The 22213-nt window shown below is 41.7% G+C and overlaps 1 protein-coding gene across 11 annotated transcripts in view; it reads right to left on the reverse strand.

Annotated features, from left to right (window-relative positions):
- Positions 1 to 2976: 2976 nt before the first annotated feature.
- The window catches only part of tcf12 (transcription factor 12), a 72028-nt gene continuing 52791 nt past the window's right edge, over positions 2977 to 22213 (reverse strand). For 2 of the 11 annotated variants that reach the window (XM_086174657.1, XM_086174667.1), the window contains 12 exons: positions 21682 to 21821; positions 21149 to 21290; positions 20878 to 20948; positions 17105 to 17249; positions 12106 to 12179; positions 10896 to 10967; positions 10183 to 10374; positions 7643 to 7754; positions 7373 to 7523; positions 6321 to 6574; positions 5869 to 6022; positions 2977 to 5543 (listed from right to left, as the gene is read on the reverse strand). In XM_086174657.1, the coding sequence (XP_086030783.1) occupies positions 5880 to 6022; positions 6321 to 6574; positions 7373 to 7523; positions 7643 to 7754; positions 10183 to 10374; positions 10896 to 10967; positions 12106 to 12179; positions 17105 to 17249; positions 20878 to 20948; positions 21149 to 21290; positions 21682 to 21821 (1496 nt within the window). In that variant the 3' untranslated portion in view covers positions 2977 to 5543; positions 5869 to 5879. Of the gene's footprint in view, positions 5577 to 5868; positions 6023 to 6320; positions 6575 to 7372; positions 7524 to 7642; positions 7755 to 10182; positions 10375 to 10895; positions 10968 to 12105; positions 12180 to 17104; positions 17250 to 20877; positions 20949 to 21148; positions 21291 to 21681; positions 21822 to 22213 lie in introns of all 11 variants that reach the window. The other 9 variants (XM_086174663.1, XM_086174661.1, XM_086174662.1 and 6 more) reach the window with 9 other exon arrangements.

Genomic DNA, 22213 nt, shown 5'->3' on the forward strand with positions numbered 1-22213 from the left:
AGTAACTCCAGCAACATGATGACAATCTCATATATTAAATTGTTGTGGTTTTTCACTTGTCTGTGCTCCTTTTATGACAAAAATAATACATTCAGATAAAAATTGTAGCTGTATCCAGCTTCTATAAACATCGGCGATCCTGCGAAAATGTGCCCGAGCCGCCCTTTGCCCTGTGGTGGCCCACTGTTTATGTTTGTGTGCGCTATGACGGTGCAGCGCCGCAGCGTTTAATCCCAGCTCTGGACCACTGTGTTGGGTTACAGCGGCTCACAATGAGAGCTCTGTTCTCCGCTGAGGTGCCACAGCTGGGTCCTCTGGGCATGCTCAGAATGTGGCACGGTCTTATCCTATGAGAATGAATGCAGGCTTGTAATCAAAAAATAAAGAGCAGCACATTTTTTCCATCTGTTTTTTGTTTTTTTTTTAAACTGTAGAGTAATTGTATGAAAGCGTGTGGATTCTGTGGCTTTCTGTGATAACACTGCTGATATTGTGCAGGTCAGGCTCGGTTTCTGACAATGACGAGGCAGTTGTAAGACATAGGGCTTTATCTTAGATGGACTGCTGCGCTGCCAAAAACATGAGGTTTCCGGACAAAGAGAGAAGTAGCTGAGCTCTAGAAGAACCACCAAGAACCTCCTCCACCGGCGATCGTTAATGGTTGTTCTAGTGAATTTCCAACTTCTTTAGCATTAAAATTCTCTGCCGTCAGTATTCAGCCGTCTGTGAGCAGCTGGAAACTGAACCATGTTGGTCAGAGAATATTTTATCAAACTGCTCCGAAGTCCGATAAGAATTTAACATGTTGTGTCGTGGTTATCATTGCAACACTGTTCAATAGAGGTGAGTGTGAATAATGAATATTGGTTATTGGTCATACGTGTCATTGGCGGGCCATATGTCCTCATTATCCTTATCTGCTGTTGCTGTCCAAATCTAGTAAAGGGATGATTTTGGACGGGTCTTCATGCAAAGTGATTCCCAGGCCGCTGATGATTTATCCGTTTCTGGCTTTTCCCTCCGTGCGTCTCGTCCGCGGTCTCAGGCGATTTGGGAAGTGATAAATTATGAAGCTTGGACTCCCGATAGCTCCTCAGACGCCTTTATTTATATGTTTTTTTTCCCCCAAATCGGATTTCATGGGTGTAGTCAGGAGATTGTTTGTGACTAACTCCTCACAAAGTTTCAAAATGAAACAGATATTTTAATCCCACATAGTTTTGAAAATATCATTTGCAACTAAATTCTCCATCATGTTGACATCCTGATGTTCGAGTTTGGCAGATGAAAATGCGCATTCAATTTTTTCAAATCCCTTGAATCCCCTCATTCTTAATAGAGCATCTGCTCTTGCCGATGTGAAAGACTGATCTCGTCCATTGGGACGGCTCTGAGACACAAAACCCAGTTTCAAGACTCTTTTCCAGTTTCGTTTTGTTATTTTTTAGGTACGAATGGAAACAAGGGACAGTTGAACTCCTCAAACAGCAATGCGCTTTCATTAGTTACGCAGATAGGCTTCCAGGAGATTTTTCAATAACATTCCCGTTGGTCTTACTGTGAAGGGGATCTCACCCAAATGAGGTGTCGAAAGGAGGTCGGCCCATTGGCACTGTAGCTGCTGAGTATTTTGTAATCGCGTATTCTCACCATTTCACCTTTAAATGTTGTACAAATGAGAGGAAAAATGTGTTTGCGTCATATATGCCATGTATGCATCAGCCGGTTGCGCTGTCATCCCCGATGCTCAATACGCTCTCATCCAAAAACAAACATAATCATCTCATTCTTACTTCAGAGGTGGCGTTCCGAGAGGGTAAAGCTTGGCTATTCATCTTCCTCACATCGGTATTTGTTTTCATGTTAGCTACACTGAGATGAATTATCTGGGGAAAGTAGAGCTCAGCGAAGATGAAGACAGGAAGCCTGCGCGCCGGCAGTCTGAGCAGCAGGGCGGAGGGGGGACGAACCATCGGGACGGGCGGAACAGTCAGGAGATTTTCAAGGATGTGAGCCAAAAGGCCTCCGTCAGCTGGCCCGGCAGCCATGACAGACACGGTGGTCCCTCTCTGCAGCAGAGTATGAACATCCAGCGCCAACAAATCAACACTCACATCCTCTCCTCTTGTTTTTTTCCCCCCTTGCATGAAATATCGAGACGTGTAATGATGTAGGTCGCATCCTGGAGCTCACCACAGTCAGCAGATTTCCTCAGCACCGTCCTCTCGGTCAGGGAACCGACGTTGGGATCGAGGCCCCGAGGACAATAGATGTCTCACGCTCAAATCTACGCAGCGATAATTCCACTCAGATGTAAACTGGCTCTGAGAAAAACTCAAGGTTTTTACCAGCTCTTACGGGATTCGCTCCTTTTAGTCACAGCGTTCAGAAAGACGTCTCCGCCCGAAACGTTCCATTGAAAACACGGTTCGGATTTGCACTTTTACTGATTTGTTGCTTTCTGGCTGTCGCATCATATCTGTCAAGAAGAATGGCGCGTATACAAAAAAAAAAAAGACAAGTAAAAAATAAAATAATCAACCTCCCTGCTAGAAGGTATTTCTCTGTCGGTGGAGATTGAAGATGGAATGACCTTTTTTTGCCTTCAAACACAAACATAAGAAACTGTGGGGACGCACGGCATATGCAGTTCACTGCTATCTTGCTTTATTAAAAATAGAAACATATATTATACATGCAAACTACAACGGTCCCCTGGTGGTATTTTCTGAAATGTGATACATAATGCGAAACACTCCTGTGGCCTTGGTCCACTTTTGAAAAAAAAAAAAAGAAAGAAACAAAAACAAATAAAAATGCAAAGCTAAGAAAGGCTGAGCCAGACGCTCGTGTTTCTGATCTCATCCAGCTGACGCCCGCACAATCTCACCGAACATAACCGTCCGAGAGGCAAAACCGCTAACGCAGGGGGAGAAACACCACGCAGTTAGAGAAATAAATGCACATACAATTGGGTTTTTAAAAAAAATGGCACATTTATTGCAACATAAATGTTATATACATTGTGTTTTTCTGTTGGAAAAAGACAGAAAATTCAAATTCTCGTTGCCGCATTATCCTCGATGTGCATCGACAATACTTCTCATTTGACACAAATCGTTTATCGATCAACAACAGAGACTGAAGAATAAGAAGGAGGTCACACTTCTAGGAGTCCGGAGCTCGTACGAAGCCTTTTTTTTTTTTTTTTTTTTTTTTAAAAAGTCCTAGACTACGAGCGACAATTCAGCTACTGTATGTTCTTGAGATGCCATTTGAAATTTCTGGTAATAACGGACAGGTTATGGTAAGTAACCATACATTTTACTATCTAATATAGTAAAATAAAGTAAGAAACTTTTTACTCAAAACTTTTGCTTTCAAAAATCTAGAAAGAGTAATATTTAGAATTCAAGAAATATTCTTACAGTATTATTGTATAAAAGACTAACTACAGTGAAAAATAAGCCAAATGTTTTTTTTTTTTTTGTTTGTTTTTTTTTCCTTTTTGATTTTCTTTGTTCATATACTATACAAGGGAAAGCATCTGGGAATACAGCAAAGTCCATGTCGTAAAAATTAGGAGCAAAGAAACAGAACAACGGGAGAAAAAAAAACACGCACACGCACACAAACAAAAAAAGGAGGAAAGAGAAGTGGGAGTGACATATATTAAACTCTCAGTCGTGTCTGCCAACATGAGTACAAACTGAATACTGAAATGAAGAGCAAGGCCACATTCAGACGGAGGACTCGACACGCAGATGTGTTCGGTACATTTGTGGCTGCGATGAAGTTGATTGATCATAATTTCTATGTAAACTCTCGGTGTGGCATCTTTTGTTGTAATTTAAGTCCCTTTTTATACAAAATACTCATTCTGAATGCGGTAGCCTTGTCGAAGGTGTAGATAATGATGAGGACAATATACAAAGAAATAAATGGAATATAAAGTTGGGTCTTATGACCAAAGACTTCGAAAGGAGTAATGTAAAGCATGCACACTGATAGGGAAAACAAAAATAAAGCCATTATCAAAGTCAAAGAAAATCCTGTTCACTTCTTTTGTTCACTTTTTGTGCTACAATTTCATGAAACCAACCACGTTAGATATTCAGCAAATTCGAATGTGAACACTAAACGCTGGAAGCCTAAAGAAAGTACTTGTTACCACACAAATAAGCAAAAAGAAAATGACTCAGTACGAAAGCTTTTGAGATTTTGACTTGAGATATTAACAGAAAAATAATAAAAAAAAAAAAAAGAAGAAACAGAAGTGATATGTTCATCAGGCCAGGACAAAACGTGGTCGTCGTTTTTTTCTTTTGTAAACTACTTCATTAAGTAATCTGGGATTACCTGATGGCAGGATGTGACAAGAGAACAAAAAAATCAAAACAAAAAACAAGCCTCCTCTGCGCTGATGTTCGGAGCATGGAACCGTCAGGCTTAACAATATGTCACTGCGTACATGGAACACTATATGGCAAAGTAACCTAAAGGCAATGACATCCCATTTTTCCTTTAGTTAAGACACTAAAAAAATATGCAGGGAATGCTAATAGTTTGCTCTACTCTTCAATGCTCACGACAGAGGAAAAAAAAAACCCTCAACTAAACCCGGGCTTTTGGTAAACCCAGAGTTTGCCGTTCACCTGTCTCCTCTCTAATGCAAATGATAAGAAAGTTGGGCTTTCTGAGGTGCAGGTAGGAAGCACGGAGCCTGATCGCAACTAAACACAAACAAGCCAAAAAAAAAAAAAAAAAAAAAAGCAAAAGGTGGTTTTGGTTAGAGATGTGGCCGCTGGAATAATTAATAAAATATAAATATAAATAATATAACCTCTTTCTTTTTTTTCTTTTCTCTATTTCTTTTTCTCCCAAAAGGGGCATTTAGTCATCGGTTCTGAAAAGTTAATGCTAATTTTTCAGTTGGGCCTAAATATCAATCTAAACTGGGAAATAAATTATTCCGTGCCCAAACATGTTTCCCCTCATCTCATCCTCGCTGCGGACTTAGCCGGGGCGGAGTGCTCAGTTTTTAAGATGGCGCTAGCAAACTATAGATCTACCGAAAACGCCGCATACTTCTCTTTGAATTTTTTCTATTTCCCTTTCGACATACACCTTTAGCTCAATAACATAATAAATAGAAAAAAACAAACAAACAAAACAAAACGAAGGAACAAACAAAAACCAATTGCTGTTACAATGCATTCGTCAATTCAGTTTAGGCACAAGGCAATTTCCGTGGGAAGTTGGAGGAGATTGCAGAGTCTCTGATTGTTCAGAAGCAACGCACTTCTTGCAGACAGTGATATGTGCTGAAGATTTTTTTTTTGTTGGTGGGGAAATTCTGCAGATGGAAACCGGTCACCGAGCTCCTCCGCCTCCATGTTCAAAATAGTGTTGAGTTAAGTCTTGTGGTTTTGCTTCAAGTGGTCTGTCTCCTCCAATTGGTGTCACAAAGGGTCCTGTCTGTCACTGGGAAGCAAGGTCTCTGACTCTAACAGGATGCAGACATGATCTGGAACACTTATTCTCTGCCGGGAGAGAGAGAAATACACAGATCAGCGCTAAAAAGAAAAATACACACTTATTAATCATTGTGGTCTGGTGGGCTGAACTAAATCAAATACGTTTATTAATCGATTGGCTGTTGAAATGTTAAATTAATCAGGAAGCCTCTTCTCCGGTTATCAATTTAACAAGGTGGAAGTTCCAAAACATTCCCCGGTTCTGGTTTCTCCAGCGCCGTTGTCTGTAATTTTCAGCGATTGTTTTGTTTTCCTTGGAACAGAACAGGCTGGGGTCTTGGAGGATAAGCTGGAGGACAAAACGATGAGATTGTTAAACGAAGTGGAGTACCTGCCTGCCGCTCAGAGGTGGCCCATGGGATTGGATGTGTCAGTGAGGCCCGGATGGAGCCCCGTGTGGCCTTGTTGGGCGTCGGCGGAGCCCCCGGACACCTTTTCCTCCTCCCTTCTTTTAAGGCAGGCAGCCTTGGGGTTCAGATTCCGCTCTGCGAGGAACCAGAAAAAAAAAAAAAAAAACAGTTAAGACACCTGCGATGATTTATATTTCACGCCATGAGAGGAATCAACATGTAGGTCCCGAATCAACAGCGGCGGCTTCGGAATTCTCCAAATTTACAGAGAACCTGCTCTATTTTATCCTGGCGATTGTAATTGAGATGTTTCCTTACACTGACAAACCCAAGAGCCTGCAAGAACATTTCATGCAAACACAAGCGGTTCTAGAAAAGTAATGTGACGGACTATGACGGTGCCAGCATAAAGCTTTTAGTGTTTGACGCTGACCTCTGACTTGTTGCTCCAAGCTCAGGATGACCGCCACGGCCTGGTGGAGGATGAGCAGTTTGGTCTGGGGCTTCTCGCTCTTCAGGTGCAGCTGGCACATGCGGCCCAGCTCCTTGAAGGCCTCGTTGATGTCTCGCACCCTCAAGCGCTCCCGGGCGTTGTTGGCCATCCTCCTCTCGCGCTCGCGCTCCGCCTTCTGCTCGGGATTCAGATCCTCGTCTTCGGTGATACTGTGGGAAATGAAAGAAATCCAACTGAAAATTTAAAAGGCAAATTGAAAAATATATGAGGGGGGGTTGGTGTCATTTCAGCGCATTTATCACATGCCGTATGAAGCGATCATAAAATCAGGAGGTTAGTAGTCAAAGGAAATTTGACGTCCGTAGAGGTTGGGAAGCATCCACCAATCACCGAAAAATAAACACACGATTCTTCAGTGGTGCCATTGTTTCTTGTTAAAACCGCCGCTTCTCAACTCAACTCACACTTTAAGTGATTCTGACTGTTGGAATAGACTCCACATGGTTCAACGACAGCATTTCATTTACCTTGGCTGTGCCATTGGTCGGCAATTCAGACTATTTTTACAGATATCTGCAGGTGCGCTAAGACGCTCATGCTGAGCAGCAGCCGGTTTATGGATACATTTTGGTACATTCCCTCAAACAACGGCGGTGTTATCGCTGGAAATAAATCAAATTCAGGTGATCAAGTTATCAATTATCGAACCAAATAGCGTTCCTCCATAGACAGCGGATTCAAATGTAGCAAATACATCAAATTCGGGTTATCAAGTTAGCGATTATCGAACCAAATAGTGTTCCTCCATAGACAGCAGATTCAAATGTAGCAATGCTAGATTTGATTTTGATTGCATTCAAGTGATATGCACGTTAAAATTCGTGAAACATAAGCACACTACACGTGTGATAAAAACACAAGTAGGTGGCATACGGATGAATTTGAGCGGGAGAGCGCCGTTTCGGCAATAACCAAGTCTGCATGACTGAGTTTGGTTATGTTTTCCGTTCTTCCACCGGGGGTGTTCTCACCTTGTACGAGGTCCTCCCCGTTGTCCCTTCATGTCCCTTTTGTCGCTCTCATCATCTGACCTGTCGTCAGTGGAGTGGGAATCATTGAGGTCATCCTTGTCCTGCTTCTCCACCTTTAACTCCAAAGTGGTGGACACCTGGCCAGCCAGGCCTGAAGAGAGATGGGAGGTATAGAATGTAAACACATGGGTAAGACACCTTTAAAATGAATAAATGCTTGCATAATTTTTTTTTTTTTTTTGGGGGGGGGATAAAACGAGTTAATCTGACCTCTAAATGTTTCCACTTGGTGGTTGAGTTCTGTGCTGGATGTGGAGCCGGCGCTTGGCAGGCCTCCATGACTGTTCAGACTTCCGGCATCGTCGGCATGGGCACTACCCTGCTGCAACGCAGACAGGAAGGACATTGTCAAGACAGGAAGTCAACATTCTCTGGAGATGGAAAAAAAAAAAATGAGCAAAACGGAGATAAATAAGACGTTTTTGGTGACATGTAGAACGTATTAGCCTGGATTTCCAGAGTCTACGCACAGTGAATGCAGACTTAACAGGTCATATGTGGATAGAATTTAGATGGCGTTAGATATCTATAGGGAGAGTAAATTCAGTTCCAGCTATTTTTTGTTAACAGATGGCGGTGCACATTTGGTTGTTCAAGTTTATTGTTCGACCAATAAATTTGAACAATATGTAATATGTTGTTACATGTGTAATCTAACGATACCAAGACCACGCAGAATCAAATCAAAGACACCCGTGTTCACAGAAACTCTATCTAAGTCTCATTTTTAATAAAATGCTTTTTTCTCTGACTCTTCTATTTCACCACAACTGAGTACTCGGACACTGAAATGAGACAAATCCTTCGGTGTTCTATTTCAAAAGCTACCAAACCAATCCGACTCCCCTGTCTGGACATTTTCTTGTTTTTTTCTGTTTTTTTCCCACCAGATTCATAACTCAGAAATGATATGATCCCATCGTCTCAAACCATAGAGTCCCTCCTTTCTGAGGTTCTCCGAAATGTTTTCAAGCGATTTCATTTCCCGTTTAGAGAAAGGGAGAAAGGCGGGGAAATCACCGCTGAGGGTGGAGGCTGTCTCCCCATTTTCCTCTGGTATGTAATCCCCAGTCACTGTTGGCCTCTGTTAACCCCGCTACTACACGACCCTCCCCTTCCACAGGCGCAACGCTAATCTTTGCTGCGCTCTCAACAGGTGTCCAAACAAGTCTTTGTCCAGGGGAGGAGGAGGGAAGCCTGGGCTCTGGCAAGAAAAGAAGGCTGCCATTTTCATGGCTCCGGCTGATTACCATACAGCTGAGGACCTCTTTTTGGGTGGAGGCCGCGGGTGCAGAAACATGTTTCCAGCGATTCAGATTTCTTGGGTTGTAAGAGAGAAGTGATGAAAAGGGGGTGTACGGGGGGTAGAGGGCGGGGTGTCAGCCAGAGTAAAAGCCTGTGGCTGTGCTGTGCCGAAACCGCTGAGCCCTGTCTGAGGGGACCTCTTCCCACACAGGAAGTTCTGTGTTAGTGCAGACACAGTATGCTCTATCTCAAAGTCGCAGTCGGTCAACATCACCGCCACAGCCTGCCGCTTGTGCAACAAACACATCAAAATTAATTCTTCTGACAACCACCGAAAACATTCCCTTTTAGCAAATAGACGACGGCCCCCGAAACATGGCTGCCGCATCTGGAGGCGCACCGCGTAACAAAACAGACAGCACGACGCCTGTTATCATCCGACACTTCACGTGTATTTTCGAAAAAAAAAAAAAAAGAAAAGAGGGAGCCGGCAAGGGAGATCAGGTTCGGGGGTACCAAAGTCTGACAGATGGCACGAAAACAATGACTGGTTTTAACATTTCTGTGAAGGAAATGTCAGGCACTAATAAGATGAACTTAATGAGCTTCGATTCAACATGACATTAGGAAAACCTTAATATGTAATGTGAGAGCACATTTTCTTTTAGATTCCTGGACTCGGATTGAGAGGAAAACCATGACCTTTGTTAAATGTCGAACCATTCGGGGTGCAAAATAAAAACCGACTGTCGGTCAGCTGGATCGAAATTATTGGCGAAAGTGGAAAACCAGATATTTGCCCTCGATTAAAATCTAAGTTGATGTCACCAGAATGTTTGAAAGAAAGAAAAAAAAATCACTGGGTTTTTGTTTCATTGTCTTTCCATTGATCATTTACTCTCCGTAATGTTTTCAAACAACCCCTAATAACTCTTACTCACATCACAACTATTTGGATCTGTTTTCTTTTTCTCCCCAAAGCGGGTGAGACCCGTATCTTTCCAAAACACCTACAACCAAAACACATTTGGACAAGCTGCGTCGCGTTAATGTCCACCGCAGATGTGCTTGAATCTCTCAGCTTCATAAAGCCAAATATCTCCGATGGAGGAAAACTGAACTCATCATGATTTACACTGGGACTTTTTAGTCCGGTTTCTCAAGACTTTAACGCCAAACTGAGCGCGAGGCACGGACGTCCTACACAGAAGCACAAATCTGTTCTATTGCACCTGGTTTTCTCATTTTGCTTTCACCCCTGTGTGCTGAGCCGTTCTCAATGAAGAGGGTGAGACTTTGGCCAGTGGTTTCACTTGTGGAAAAAAATTCTAGACAGATTAAACTGTTCTGTTTGGGGAAATATATTGGTTTTATACATGGCAACGGATCCATTATGAACAGGTGGCCGAGGCAGGAAGTCAGAAAATAATTTAGGCCCACGGCAGACTGCATTTTAAGCACTTTGAGCAGAAATATACAGACGCGCGCGAGCCACTTTCTCATACCATCGCCGCTGTCCGACTTGGAACCAATGCGGACGCCGGGAAACTTGCTCCGATGGCTGCTATTGGCCCATTTTGTGTCTGTCCAAGCAGACTGTGTATGTCGCTGGGTAGACTGGCGGTGGAGCCTACGGCGTGATTCCTCAGAACCAGGATTGCATCATCCAGTCTGTCCAGACGATCCTCCATTCGAGACTGGGAGAACCAGAGGGATTGTGGAATGAGGGGTTAGAGGAGAGGAGAGGAGAGGAGAGGAGAGGAGAGGAGAGGAGAGGAGAAGAAGGGCAGAACAGATTAGTATAAGCATATTATAGGACAAAAACTGAAAGCACTGATTGGATGGTGTGGATTTGAAAAGAAATGAAAAAAAAAAAAATCTGAAACTTAGAATGAAGGAAATTCAAATGAAAGAGGTCACTTGAGCCATTTCAACTTGAGCTGCAAAAGTCAACAAATACACTTAAAACTGAATATGAGACAGACGCACAACAACCACATGGACTGCTTGGACACTTTTTACCATCTGCATCACGTAAGCTGATTACTGCAAGCTGGAATGGCTAATAAGACAACGAAATAACAACTGAGGCAATAAATAAGACAGAAATTTTCAGTGTAACGTATGATCGCGGTTTTATGAGGGTAAAGAAAACGGAGGAAGCAAAGGTTTATGGAACATGTGATGGATGAGAGCGCTATCTGAAGGGCAGGAGTACCTCACAGACATCCTTTAAGAAAGACATGGCATCCTGAAGATGCTCATGTAACTGCTGATGAACTCTGTTTTTCTGGCAAAGTCAAATGAGAATAAGAAAGGATTATAAGAAAGAGATCAGAATCTATGAAAACCAGAAATACACAGAGGATAGTTTGCTTCTGAATTCACTCAAACACACACACACACACACACACACACACACACACACACATTCGCACACACACTCACACACACACACACAAGATGGACAGGATTTGAAAGGAAGTCCAAAGCTGCTGACCACTCACATTGCAAAGATGAAAGGGTTTGTTGTTTACCATGTTAATACCTCACATTGCAGTGCTGGTTTGTTTTCTCACATTTGGGAGCGCAGACAGTGTTACTTCACCATCAAAATATTCCTTCGGAGCTGTTGGCTCAAAAGTTGCGCCTTTTGTTCCGCGGTTGAAATAAACACAATCTTTGGTAAACGCTCCACTTTTCTACTTTTGCATGCCTCCATGAGAGAAAAATTGCATAATCCATCAAGTGTCAAGTGGTGTGTAGCAAACTTTGAACGATTGTTTTGTTGATGGCGAAAGCTAGTTTTTCATTTTTTGGCATTTGAAAACAAGTAAGTCTCTACTCTATGATGTTTCCAATAACTGGCATTGTTACAATTTCCCGGCCTTACTAGTCAGTCCATCTGTAATGTAATCCAAAACTGGCATGTTCGGACGATCGTTCATCGTTTTTTTTTTTTTCTAGAAGTCCAGGGCTTTCCAGATTACCAAAGAGGTTCTGATACCGCTTCCTAAAAACTGCACTTCATGGCCGTGATTTAAAACATTTCTGAGGAAAATCAGGATAACTATCAAATGATTTGAGCGTTCCTCGTGAATGACGTACTGGAAGAAATTAAATCTGCACTCGGGGCACATGTCAGCTAAGGAATGCTGGAGAAGTGGCTCAGCATACAGCTGCCACTAGCCCCTTTAACTTAGCCCATCCCCCAACTGTCATCCCAACCCAGACTGGCTGAGTAGAGGACAGATGGCGAGCCCCATGGGACAGGTATTGTTCAGTTTGGTTATCCCTTGACCCCTCCTTCCTCGAAAAAACATTTGCCGGAGAGGAATCTCCCTGTAATTCTAGCTCGGCGCTCAAAATCTGAAGCGGGTATCCATCATAACAGGCGCTCACATGGAGCGGGCAGACAGAGGGCTTACCAGCGAATGAAGGGAGTTTTCATAGTTTGGCGATGTGGGCGTCTGTCCGCCTGCACGGGGCCATTGGTTGGTACCTGAGGAGAGAGAAAGAAGCGTTCCGTCGGTGAACGTCAGCGACAGCGTGACAAAGCCGCTTCGGTCTCACAATACCTGTATCCTGCCTCGCTGAGTTCAGCCACGCGCTGATCACCTGACGCACACCGTGACATGCAGTCATAACAATCTGACAACCTGATTTCCTGCCGTCTTGCTGATCTACGTGAGTTATTTTTATCGTCGGGAGCTCGAATGCATCACTTCCCGACGGCAGCGCAGTATCCTGACACATGAGCAATGTGTCCGACACCCACTTCCATCTACACACTAATAAGCTTGTTGAAGAGAGGCAGCCATGTATGAGCACTGGCAGATCCCATTTATAACAATTAATATTCCTTCCTGCTTCCCCCCCTTTTTTTTTTCTGGAACTTTCATGTCTAAAAAATGCAGTGTGGTTGAACAGCTCTTTGGCACAAGGCTTTCATCAGGACGTTTGATTGAGGGAATGTGACAGCCATGTGGGTTCAATAAAGTTCACACTATTCCATAAATTAAGCTTACTTTGGCTTATTCTCCCTGTCATTATTTATTAGTTTATTTTTTGTCGTTAAATTCCAGTTTGATTGGTGTGTGTGTGTGTGTGAGTTAAAGCTACATTACAACCTTTTCACTATTACTTACAATGACTTGCCATTTTATGAGATACACCTGGATAAAATTAATACAGTATAATAAAACAGCCCTACAATAAATCCCTCCGTGGTGACGATTCATGTCAGTCCCGTCTTGGGGAATCTGTTTTTTTTTTTTTTCTATAAAGGATTAATAACATCTCCCAATACGCCATAACATAACACATTACAACCTCCGAAAGGGCCAGTTGAATAAACCGATACTTTGTAAAAAGATTCAACAAAAACCGAACATTATGACACTCATCAACAAGGGGTCGGTCATCATGAGAAAGTTAAATTATGCCTAATTGAGTCTGATTAAAATAAATATACTAAGACACATTCATTCCTCTTTATGTGATTGAAAAGTTGAGAACTTTAATCACGTCGTCTAAATATTGAGAAACCCAGGACAATCTGCAGTCGGGGTTATAATTTATCGTTGGCAGACAAATGTTCACGATGGGAGTTTTTACGTTTTGCCTGAGCCAAAGGGCTAATCTTGAGGCCAGTACAGGAAAGCAAATAAAGCTGATTTGATCTGGTGTAAATTACTGCAAAAAGGAAAAGGAATCCACATCTGCTCATCACATTTTGAGATCCAGTACACCATTTCTTTCGTTCTACTAATGCAAAATCATGCGAGGAACCTGCTTGCCATGTGCAACAGGAGGCAATACATTAAACAATCAAATAACTCTAATGGGCTTTGACAATAATGAGCCCTTCCAGGTTATTTGCAAGATAGGGTGTCTGCAGGCCTTTCCAGTTCAAGGCTCTCAGTGCACTTCTGGTGTCTATTATGATGGAATAGTGCCAAACCAAGCCATTCAATTACATCTGAGTAGATGGAATCTGCTGTGGCAAAATTTACAGATGAAGAATTTGTTTTGGTTATCTATGGTTTAGCGTGAGCCAATATACTCATTTTTAATTTCTACATACCCTTTTCCAATTCTCTTAGGTGCAAGGGAGTGAAAAATGCAGACCAGAGTGAAGGGAATTACTTTGCTTTGGGAATACTGTCCGACATCCAACTCTGTTCATTTTTATGGATTATTTAAGAGTTATGGAAAGCAACATCTGTGGAGAGAACGGTGCCAAATTTCTAATAAGGGTTTTTGCGAAAAAAAAAAAAAAAAAAAAAAAAAGCCATATTTGATCAGATCAAGCAAATAATGAATGTAACTTTATGGCTTGGGTGACAAAAAGCAAACACATTAGAAGAGACACAAGAAGACAAATTGATGTTTTGCTGGTGTAGAAAAGACACTATTTCTCCGCCATTAAATCAAATCTAAATGAAAAACCGTTATGAAGAGCTTGATAAAAAATGGCCAAAGGAAAGAAAAAAGGGTCTGTTTAGCCACGGCTTTCTCCCAGGTGAGTGAGACACACTCGACACCACAGACTGGAGGATATAAAAATTGGCCTGGCTCTATAATCCCTATGTGAGGCAAAGACGGCTTATTGGAAAGTCCATAGTGATGTTCTGCACAGAGTAAGGCCCCTTTTGAATTTTTTTAGGGCACTTTAAACTTTAACTTTCAAAAATTGTGGTTACTGTGTAAATGTACCGTTTTAGGTGGGGAAAAAAAATCCCAGACTTCATCCACATATGAATCACCACCTTGTGTCAACAGTTAATAGCAAGAGTGCTTTGAGAGTTCCAAAAAAAAGTGTTGTAACCTCTGTTTGTGTGAGAGTATGCAGGAGGCAACGGCGAATCAACAAACCCTTTATCTAAAGCCTTAGGTATAGAATGCATTAGTGGAATTAATGATTAAAAAACATGCACGGCAGCCTTGGACATTGAATGCCGAACAGTGTGAGGTCTCATTTTACACATCCTCTTCTCAGATAGTTAAATATTCTTGGCTTAGAATTGCAGGCTTTCAATGTAAACGATGACAGAACCTTTTCCAGTAAGTAGGTTCCAGCGACTAGCAGAAGTAATTAGCTTTCAAGTGTACTGGTTTGAGATTTTATTTATAGCACTATCAAGAATCGTGCCTTTCCCTTTTAACTACGTCCCAAAACAACTGTTTATTTTACCTGAATCACCAGCTTCATGACAGATGGTGGAGTTTTATAGAGGGCAATAATGTAGGGGAGTGCTTTTGTAGTCTATGGATCAATTTTGAGAAGCAGATCATGGAAAAGCAAGAAAACACAATTGAGTTGATTGATGTGTCGGAAAAAAGAGCATCTGACGTAATAACAAACTCATTTCTGTAGGACTGATATTTACTGATCTCCTTTGTTTATAGCAGGCTGCAATATCTGCCACCGATGAAGTAAAATAAGTAAAACTGACTGGATAAGATGAGGCTTCTGTCACATATCTATCTTGTGACCGGTGTTTAAGAATACAATGTGAGCAACTGATCTGTTGCAACACATTGCTGACGGCATGTGCTGAGTATGTCAGAGATGCCTTTCAAATGAATATGAACAGAACCCCAATTCACTTTTAATCATCGTATTTAGTGGCATTGTCACATTTTCCTTGTGCACCGTCATCTTGAGAATGGATCTGTGCGTTGTCGTTCTGAATGGATTTTGTAGTTAACATAAAAATATACATATATTTTTTAAATAACCTTTTTTCTCACCCCAAAATTGTAATTTAACGCTTTATTTTCTTTAATTAAAATTGATCACCCAAAACGGTTAGGACTATTGAAATGCTATCGCGGCAAAATGGCCCATTTCATTACGATTTGTCAATAAATGGCATTATCATGCGGCAGGACACTCTCCATTACACACAGGTCAAGAGGGGATCTCCATGTGAGGGAGTCATCAGCTGAGTCACGGCCCCCTCTTTCACCCACGGGCAGATAAACGAGGCCTTTTGCAGCCTCGGCTGTATATGTGTTTATGTATGGGTGTGTGTGTGTGTATGTGTGTGTGTGTTGGGGAACAGCTGTGCTCGGGACAGGGCAACAGCTGAGGCAGAGGGGGGCATAGGTAGAGGCAGCTGTCACCACTCCATTACCACACATGACACAACTGTCCGGTAAAACATCAGACCGACTTTCCCTTCCTGACTCTCCTTTCTCTCTTTCCACTGCTTTCTGACTTCACTCAGCACGTCTCGTACTTTTTTTTTTTTTCCTTTGAGTCCTTAAAATAGTTTATGACAATGAGGAACTTTCCTTTCATTTGTGGGGATAGGAAGAGAGGGCATTTTGTGGTGACTGCTGCTTTCTTCTTGCACAATGTCAAACAAAAAATAAGAGAAAGAGCAATTAAGTCATTCTGAAAAATGGAACAATGACAGTAAATAACATTAATAGAATGAATAGTGCTAAAATAACATTTACTGGGTTTCAACGAAGAGTTATTGTAATAGGGCAAGTTTACAACCCATATAAAACCAGATGACATTTCACCTTAAGACACTGAAGCATGCCGAATTCCATAGTCTCGTGAATTTTTATTAAAATTGCTTTTCCAGAAATAGGAATTTAAATTCAAATGGTTTCTTAAATTCACATTTAGGCACAGATCTTGAAGGTTTTTTCCTACCAGCAGTGCTGGCAAAATAGGCCTGGATTTTTATACAACGAACATATACATTAGAATAAAAGAGACAGCAGTGCTCCCAAGTATGGAAAGCAGCTCTCTTGGCAATAAAAATTTAGGCCCTACTTTCAGATTGGTCACAATAATTCTTGTCGAGATACATATTTATTGATGGGAAATATGCAGATGGAATGTAAGATTGATTGATTGATTTTGATTGTTTATGAAGATTTTCACTCCCACATCTCCGGTATGATAATGAGTGGGCTCCAGCCAGAGATAAACGTCACCACCAACGAGCCAGTGAACCTCAACTATGTTAAGAAACCGACAATAATCCCGCCTGTTTTGTGAGAAGAAAGCATGCGGTGGGTGATGAAGAGGGCCCGACACCGACAGTTGTCTATCGGCCAGGCCTTTGCCAGCCTGGCTCAAATTCACAGATACTGTAAATCTCTGAGTAACCAAAGGGGTTGAGGCTGTTCAGCACGGTCAACAAACATTTGCCAGGCAGTAAGACGTCCCAAGGGAGATAAAAGATTTATATCCACATATGTGATAAATCTAAAACTTGACCGAAAGCACAATCTTGATAATATAATATTAAGTATAATATATGATATATAGTGAACCCTTGAGAGTAGTATGAGAACCAGATACTGGGTGCATTTTCAGACTTGGCGTATATTTTCCCAATATACAGTAAAGGGTAAATAACGGGGTTTGGTGATTAAACCAGGAGTTTGGAGGTCTACCTGGCCTTCCGGATGGGGTGCCGGCAGCGGTGACCACGGTACCCGTTGAGGCAGCGCCTGCCGTGGCTGTGAGCGGTGACGGAGAACCCACGGGCGTCGACGGATTAGAGGGAAAACTACTGCTCGTGTGGTCAGGTGAGTAAATCTGTGGGAGCACAAAGGGTGGAGGGGTATGAGAGGGAGGAGGGAGACGAACCACAGTTGAAAAAAAACCTTCCGCAGCTTTCAGCAGATATCTATCGCACTTTCTCAATATGTTTTGAAGCTTTCGCAAGCTTAGTTTAGCTGTTTCCTCAAGCGAAATCTTTGAGATATTGCGGGATTTTTTCCACCTAATACATCGCAGAAATGACCCCGTGCATGCGCATGAGCTGTGCTCATTGCCTGGCCACAACCAAAGGAACCATGACTATAGCTTTGATACTTTGACGTCCTCCCTCTTATTCCGTATCCGCTCATGCTAAAAAGTCAATAACGGGTGAAGAAACACCACCAAAGAACCCTTAAACATTAAATACGGTACTGTTCAATGACCGCGTCCACTGTATGTGCAATTTTTTTTACTTTTTATTTTTTGCAGCGACTCTACTGCACACCACATACTTGGTTTTGTACATTTGTTTAGCTATAGTAATATATTTTAACATGTAGTTGTTGCGTTGTGCCGTTTTAAATTTTTCTTGCAATAGCACAGGATCTAAAAGCTGCTATCTAAATTTCGTTGCACATGTGCAATGACAATAAAGTGATTCTATTCTCTTCAAATACATCTGCAATCCCTGTGATAAACATTCAGACATAAAGAAGCAATTAAATTCCTTGATCAAAAAATGATACGTAATTTGACTGTCTCTTTTGCAAAATTTGGCTTGGAAAATGTAAACAGGAAAACAATTTTTAATCACAAAATAGCATCAAAGAGGGTTTACCAATAGTTGCATGGTTTCAGTATCATTTCTAAATTGAAACCAAAGAAATGAAAATATAATTAGTCAGACATTACCTGCTTAAGTTTCCAACGGTTTGGACAACCTGTTTTTTCAGAGTCAAGCAACACTGTGATTCTAATGTCCTCCCACAGGTACCGCATATCAAAATCGGGGTTATTTGTGTGAATTTCATAACGTATTCTCTGCAGAACTCGACTAGAAACTGTAACCGTGGCGTCGGAGCATCTCTTCGGGTTACTCTGAGGCCACCGAGTTTTAAGATAGCATGTCAATCACATGGGAACAAGGAGATTTTGTCTTCAACTCCCAAAGGGATTTCATTTGTTTAAACAAGTGCTGGATTAAAGCACAATCACGTCCCTGATTTTCCCCCCCGTTTAATAAGAGGATATTGTGCCATAATGGAACATGTCTCAGAGAACTCAGGGTATTAGGGGTGGATCCCGACTAATTAGCGGAGGAAAAAAACAGCAGATCCACTGAGATTTCTTTTCCAAGTAACGATCAAATTGAGCTTGCAGGAAACCGTTTGACTTCTGCGGGGATGATAGAATGCACTCATTATTAATAATCTGCTTATTCAATCTTGATCTCTGGGCTTTAGTTTTTCAATCAACTTGGAGTATAAGGCAAGAGGTTTCACTAAAGAGTGTGTGTGTGTGTGTGTGTGTGTGTGTGTGTGTGTGTGTGTGTGTGTGCGTGTGTGTGTGTGCGTGTGTGTGTATAAGGGGCCTGTTGTCTGAAAGGAGAGATGCGATGCCCATTTATGCGTTTCTTCTCACTGAGACTTCAGTGTTTCTCTCCGCTCAGCACTTTCAATCTTGCAATTTAGTCAAAAACCAAGGAGGATTTATAATGTGGTCATTATTGTGCCTACAGAACGAGACTCAAAAACAAATCATCTAACGAGTCTTTGTGTCTCGAAGCATGCCATTAAAAACTGTGGCTTCTGACCCAACAATATATGACTTTCTATTCTTTTCACTCCCTGGCTACCGCCGCCGCATTCAAAGTGAAACATGGCTCATTTTACTGGAATAAATGAAGCTCCGCCTCATCATCAGTTACACTCCCTCAGGCTGCATGAGGCCAATAAGCACAGCCAATTTGAAAAGGGCGGAGGACAAAAGCACTACCGAGGGCCGCCCATGGAGTTGAGCCACAGCAGTTATAAACTCCCCTGTGTCCCCTCTTCATCCAGCCACCCCCACCCCGACCAACCGTGTCAATTTCACTCTAGCTTTGTCATGCTAATAGAATTGAGTCTGAAAGTATAAAGGACTTAATTTGTTATTACCATCACTAAACTCTCATATTTTGGATTCTCACTTGTCACAAAAAAATCCTTTGTGGTGTGAAAATTCAACCCCCCACCACCCCCCAAATATATTGCGCATACATGTATATGTTAAATGTAACAGACAATTTTAAGACACGCGTGTGAAATCATACGGTCGAGACTTATGACATCGAAGCACAATGAAAGGCAAAGTTTCTATTTGATAATCCTATTTTGTTATGCTAAGTGCACAGTCTGTATGTATATTTTGTTCAGTTAGGTTCATCTCCAACAGTCTCTACCATCACCTGTTCTAATGATCCGCTGACTGTCTTCCCTCCATGAGCAACCATTTATGTTTGAATTTTACTCTGACTATTAACCTGCGCATGTTTCTTGTAAGTAGGCAATTAAATTCACCAATTTCATTGAGGTAAAAATAAAAGAAACCATTTCGGCCCCTGGCACATTGTCCTGCCTCAAGATTTCCTCATGTTGGCCTGCTGCAAATAACAAATAATCTAGGTTTTATGTATGTATATATATATATATATATATATATATATATATATATATATATATATATATATATATATATATATATATACACACACACATACCCTGGATATCGTAAATATACAGAGATGGTTTTCTATAGTAAAGTGTAATCCGTTGGGTTTTAGGCCTATTATTTTAACTAGTCCCTTTCTTGAATACATCTCTTTTAAGCTCACAATTATCCAGGCTTAGGCATAAAAACAACTATTAAAATGTCCTCTGGGTATTTTAATCAGCATTTAGTATTGCATTTAATTCCCGGCATGATGAGGTCACATTATTTAGAGTCAGAGGTTGACCAGGCTTTGATTTCGATCTGCAGAAAAATATGACATATTTGTTGTGGAAAGAAAAGCAAAAAAAAGTTAGATTACACAGCATACTTCAGATCAAAAGGACTTCTATTTACCTGCCCAAACAATCGAATATCAAGAACAAATCTCGCATGACTCTATTACATCAAGCTACTTTCAGTCAAATGTAGGATTGTAATGATCTGGAAACCAAGACAACCTGCAGGGCTCTACTTTTAGTGCATTCCAGCCCTCTTCATCTCCAGTACCGATTTCAAAAGAGCTCATGAAAGCTGAGCCAAACGAAGAGGGTCATCTTGGTGGGGCAGCTCTGCGGGGCTTTCCTCTTCCCAGGCAGATAATGCCACTGAGGTCTTTTTTTTTTTTTTTTTTTAAATTAACATATGACAGTTTCCACCATCCCAGACTACATGAGCTGACCGGTAAATGAACCTTTTACAAAATTAGCACTGATAACAAAATGTATTGTCTGTACCTCTGATGGGATAATTCGTAAAAAGTCTTGTGTTTTTCAGAGTTATGTGTGATTGGTTGTTCTGTCACACGTTGTGGCTACCGTTGACCGTCCCATTGAACTCAGAAATCAACAAGGAGGCGACCAGACCTGTTCACCTCTGTGATCTGGTCCGACCAAATACACCTTAGCGATGACAGCCTGGCGTCGTAACTCACCGAGGCCAGAGCTTTGCCGAGTGCGTCCCCGGTCTGTGAGCTTCCGGTGGCATTCCCCCGATTGGCTGCAGCTTTGAAAACACAGAGGGAGTCTTTGTAATCGCAAATTCATAGAAAAAAAAAAAAAAAAAGAGTAATCCCAGAGCAGAGAGATGATGTCTGAAAACTCTGCTCATTGACTTTCCTCCGCTGTAGTTCAAAAATCATTAAATTCAGGTGAGTGGGATAGCAAATCAAATGGGATAGATGAACTGTTAAGACGAGAACGTACCCATGACTCCGTCAGCCGTGTTGACGGAGGGGGTGTGTGCCGCAGAGACAAATGGTGAAGTGCTGGTGTTGCTTCGGTGGAAACTGGACATGGGAGGAAGACTGGCATTGATGTCAGGGGAAACCGAGTGTGCCGGGTAATTCTGGAAAATAGTTTAAAAATCACAACTGGGTATTTCTGGAAACGGAATTAAAAAAAAGCCTTTTATAATTATCCTAAAATAAGTAAGTACATATGAGAAATAAAAAAATATAGTTATTCCGCGCCAGCTGTGGCAGACAACAGACGAGTACAGATAAAACAGTGACACAAAAAGGACCGGCGGTGTCTTCACTGATAATATACGGACGATAGTTTATTGTACGCGCACAAAAAATGATATCTTATGATCTGCGCAGTGGGAATACCGGGATGGAAAATGATTTAGGTTCTCCATCTCCCCAGCAATGTGCATTAGATCACCCCGCCGCGATGGCAAAATATAGTTAGCAGGACTTATTTTGCCCGGAGGCTCACAGTCGACTCTGGCTTACCAAACGGTCGTGTGAGTGCAGGCTGCTGTAGTTTCCTGACTGTGGCATGTGAGATGAAGATCCTGTGAGCATTCCACCGTAGGCAGGCTGACTGATCCCATTGGATGAGTTCCATGGGTCAGATGAACTGTGGGTACCATCTAATGATAGGAAAAATAAAATATTTACACAACAGGGTCACAGCACGTATTCACTTTAGATACTGAAACCGGCGTCCTAACATTCCAGGCTTAAACCACGGGGTCATTCACAGAACTGAAAGCTGAACCTTGTCCTTAACACAGCTGAAATAACACAAAAGTAAAATAAACAACAAAACTTGTTTTGGGGTCTCGGTGAGAGCGTCCGAAAATGAACACAATACTGAAAGCGCCGCAAAATTCACGCATGATGAAAAACTGTTTTGGGATTTCGTATTTTGCTGCAAATGACCAAAAGATGATTAAAAATAGTGTTTAAACAAGAACGTGGATGTCAAATTTGACACTTTTTCTGACCAACAAAGTGAAGACAATCCAAAGAAGCAAAAACT

Source organism: Fistularia commersonii, chromosome 27 (assembly GCF_037954325.1).
Source record: "Fistularia commersonii isolate RoL2024-O1a breed Wild chromosome 27, RoL_Fcom_v1.0, whole genome shotgun sequence".
Taxonomy (NCBI): Eukaryota; Metazoa; Chordata; class Actinopteri; order Syngnathiformes; family Fistulariidae; genus Fistularia; species Fistularia commersonii.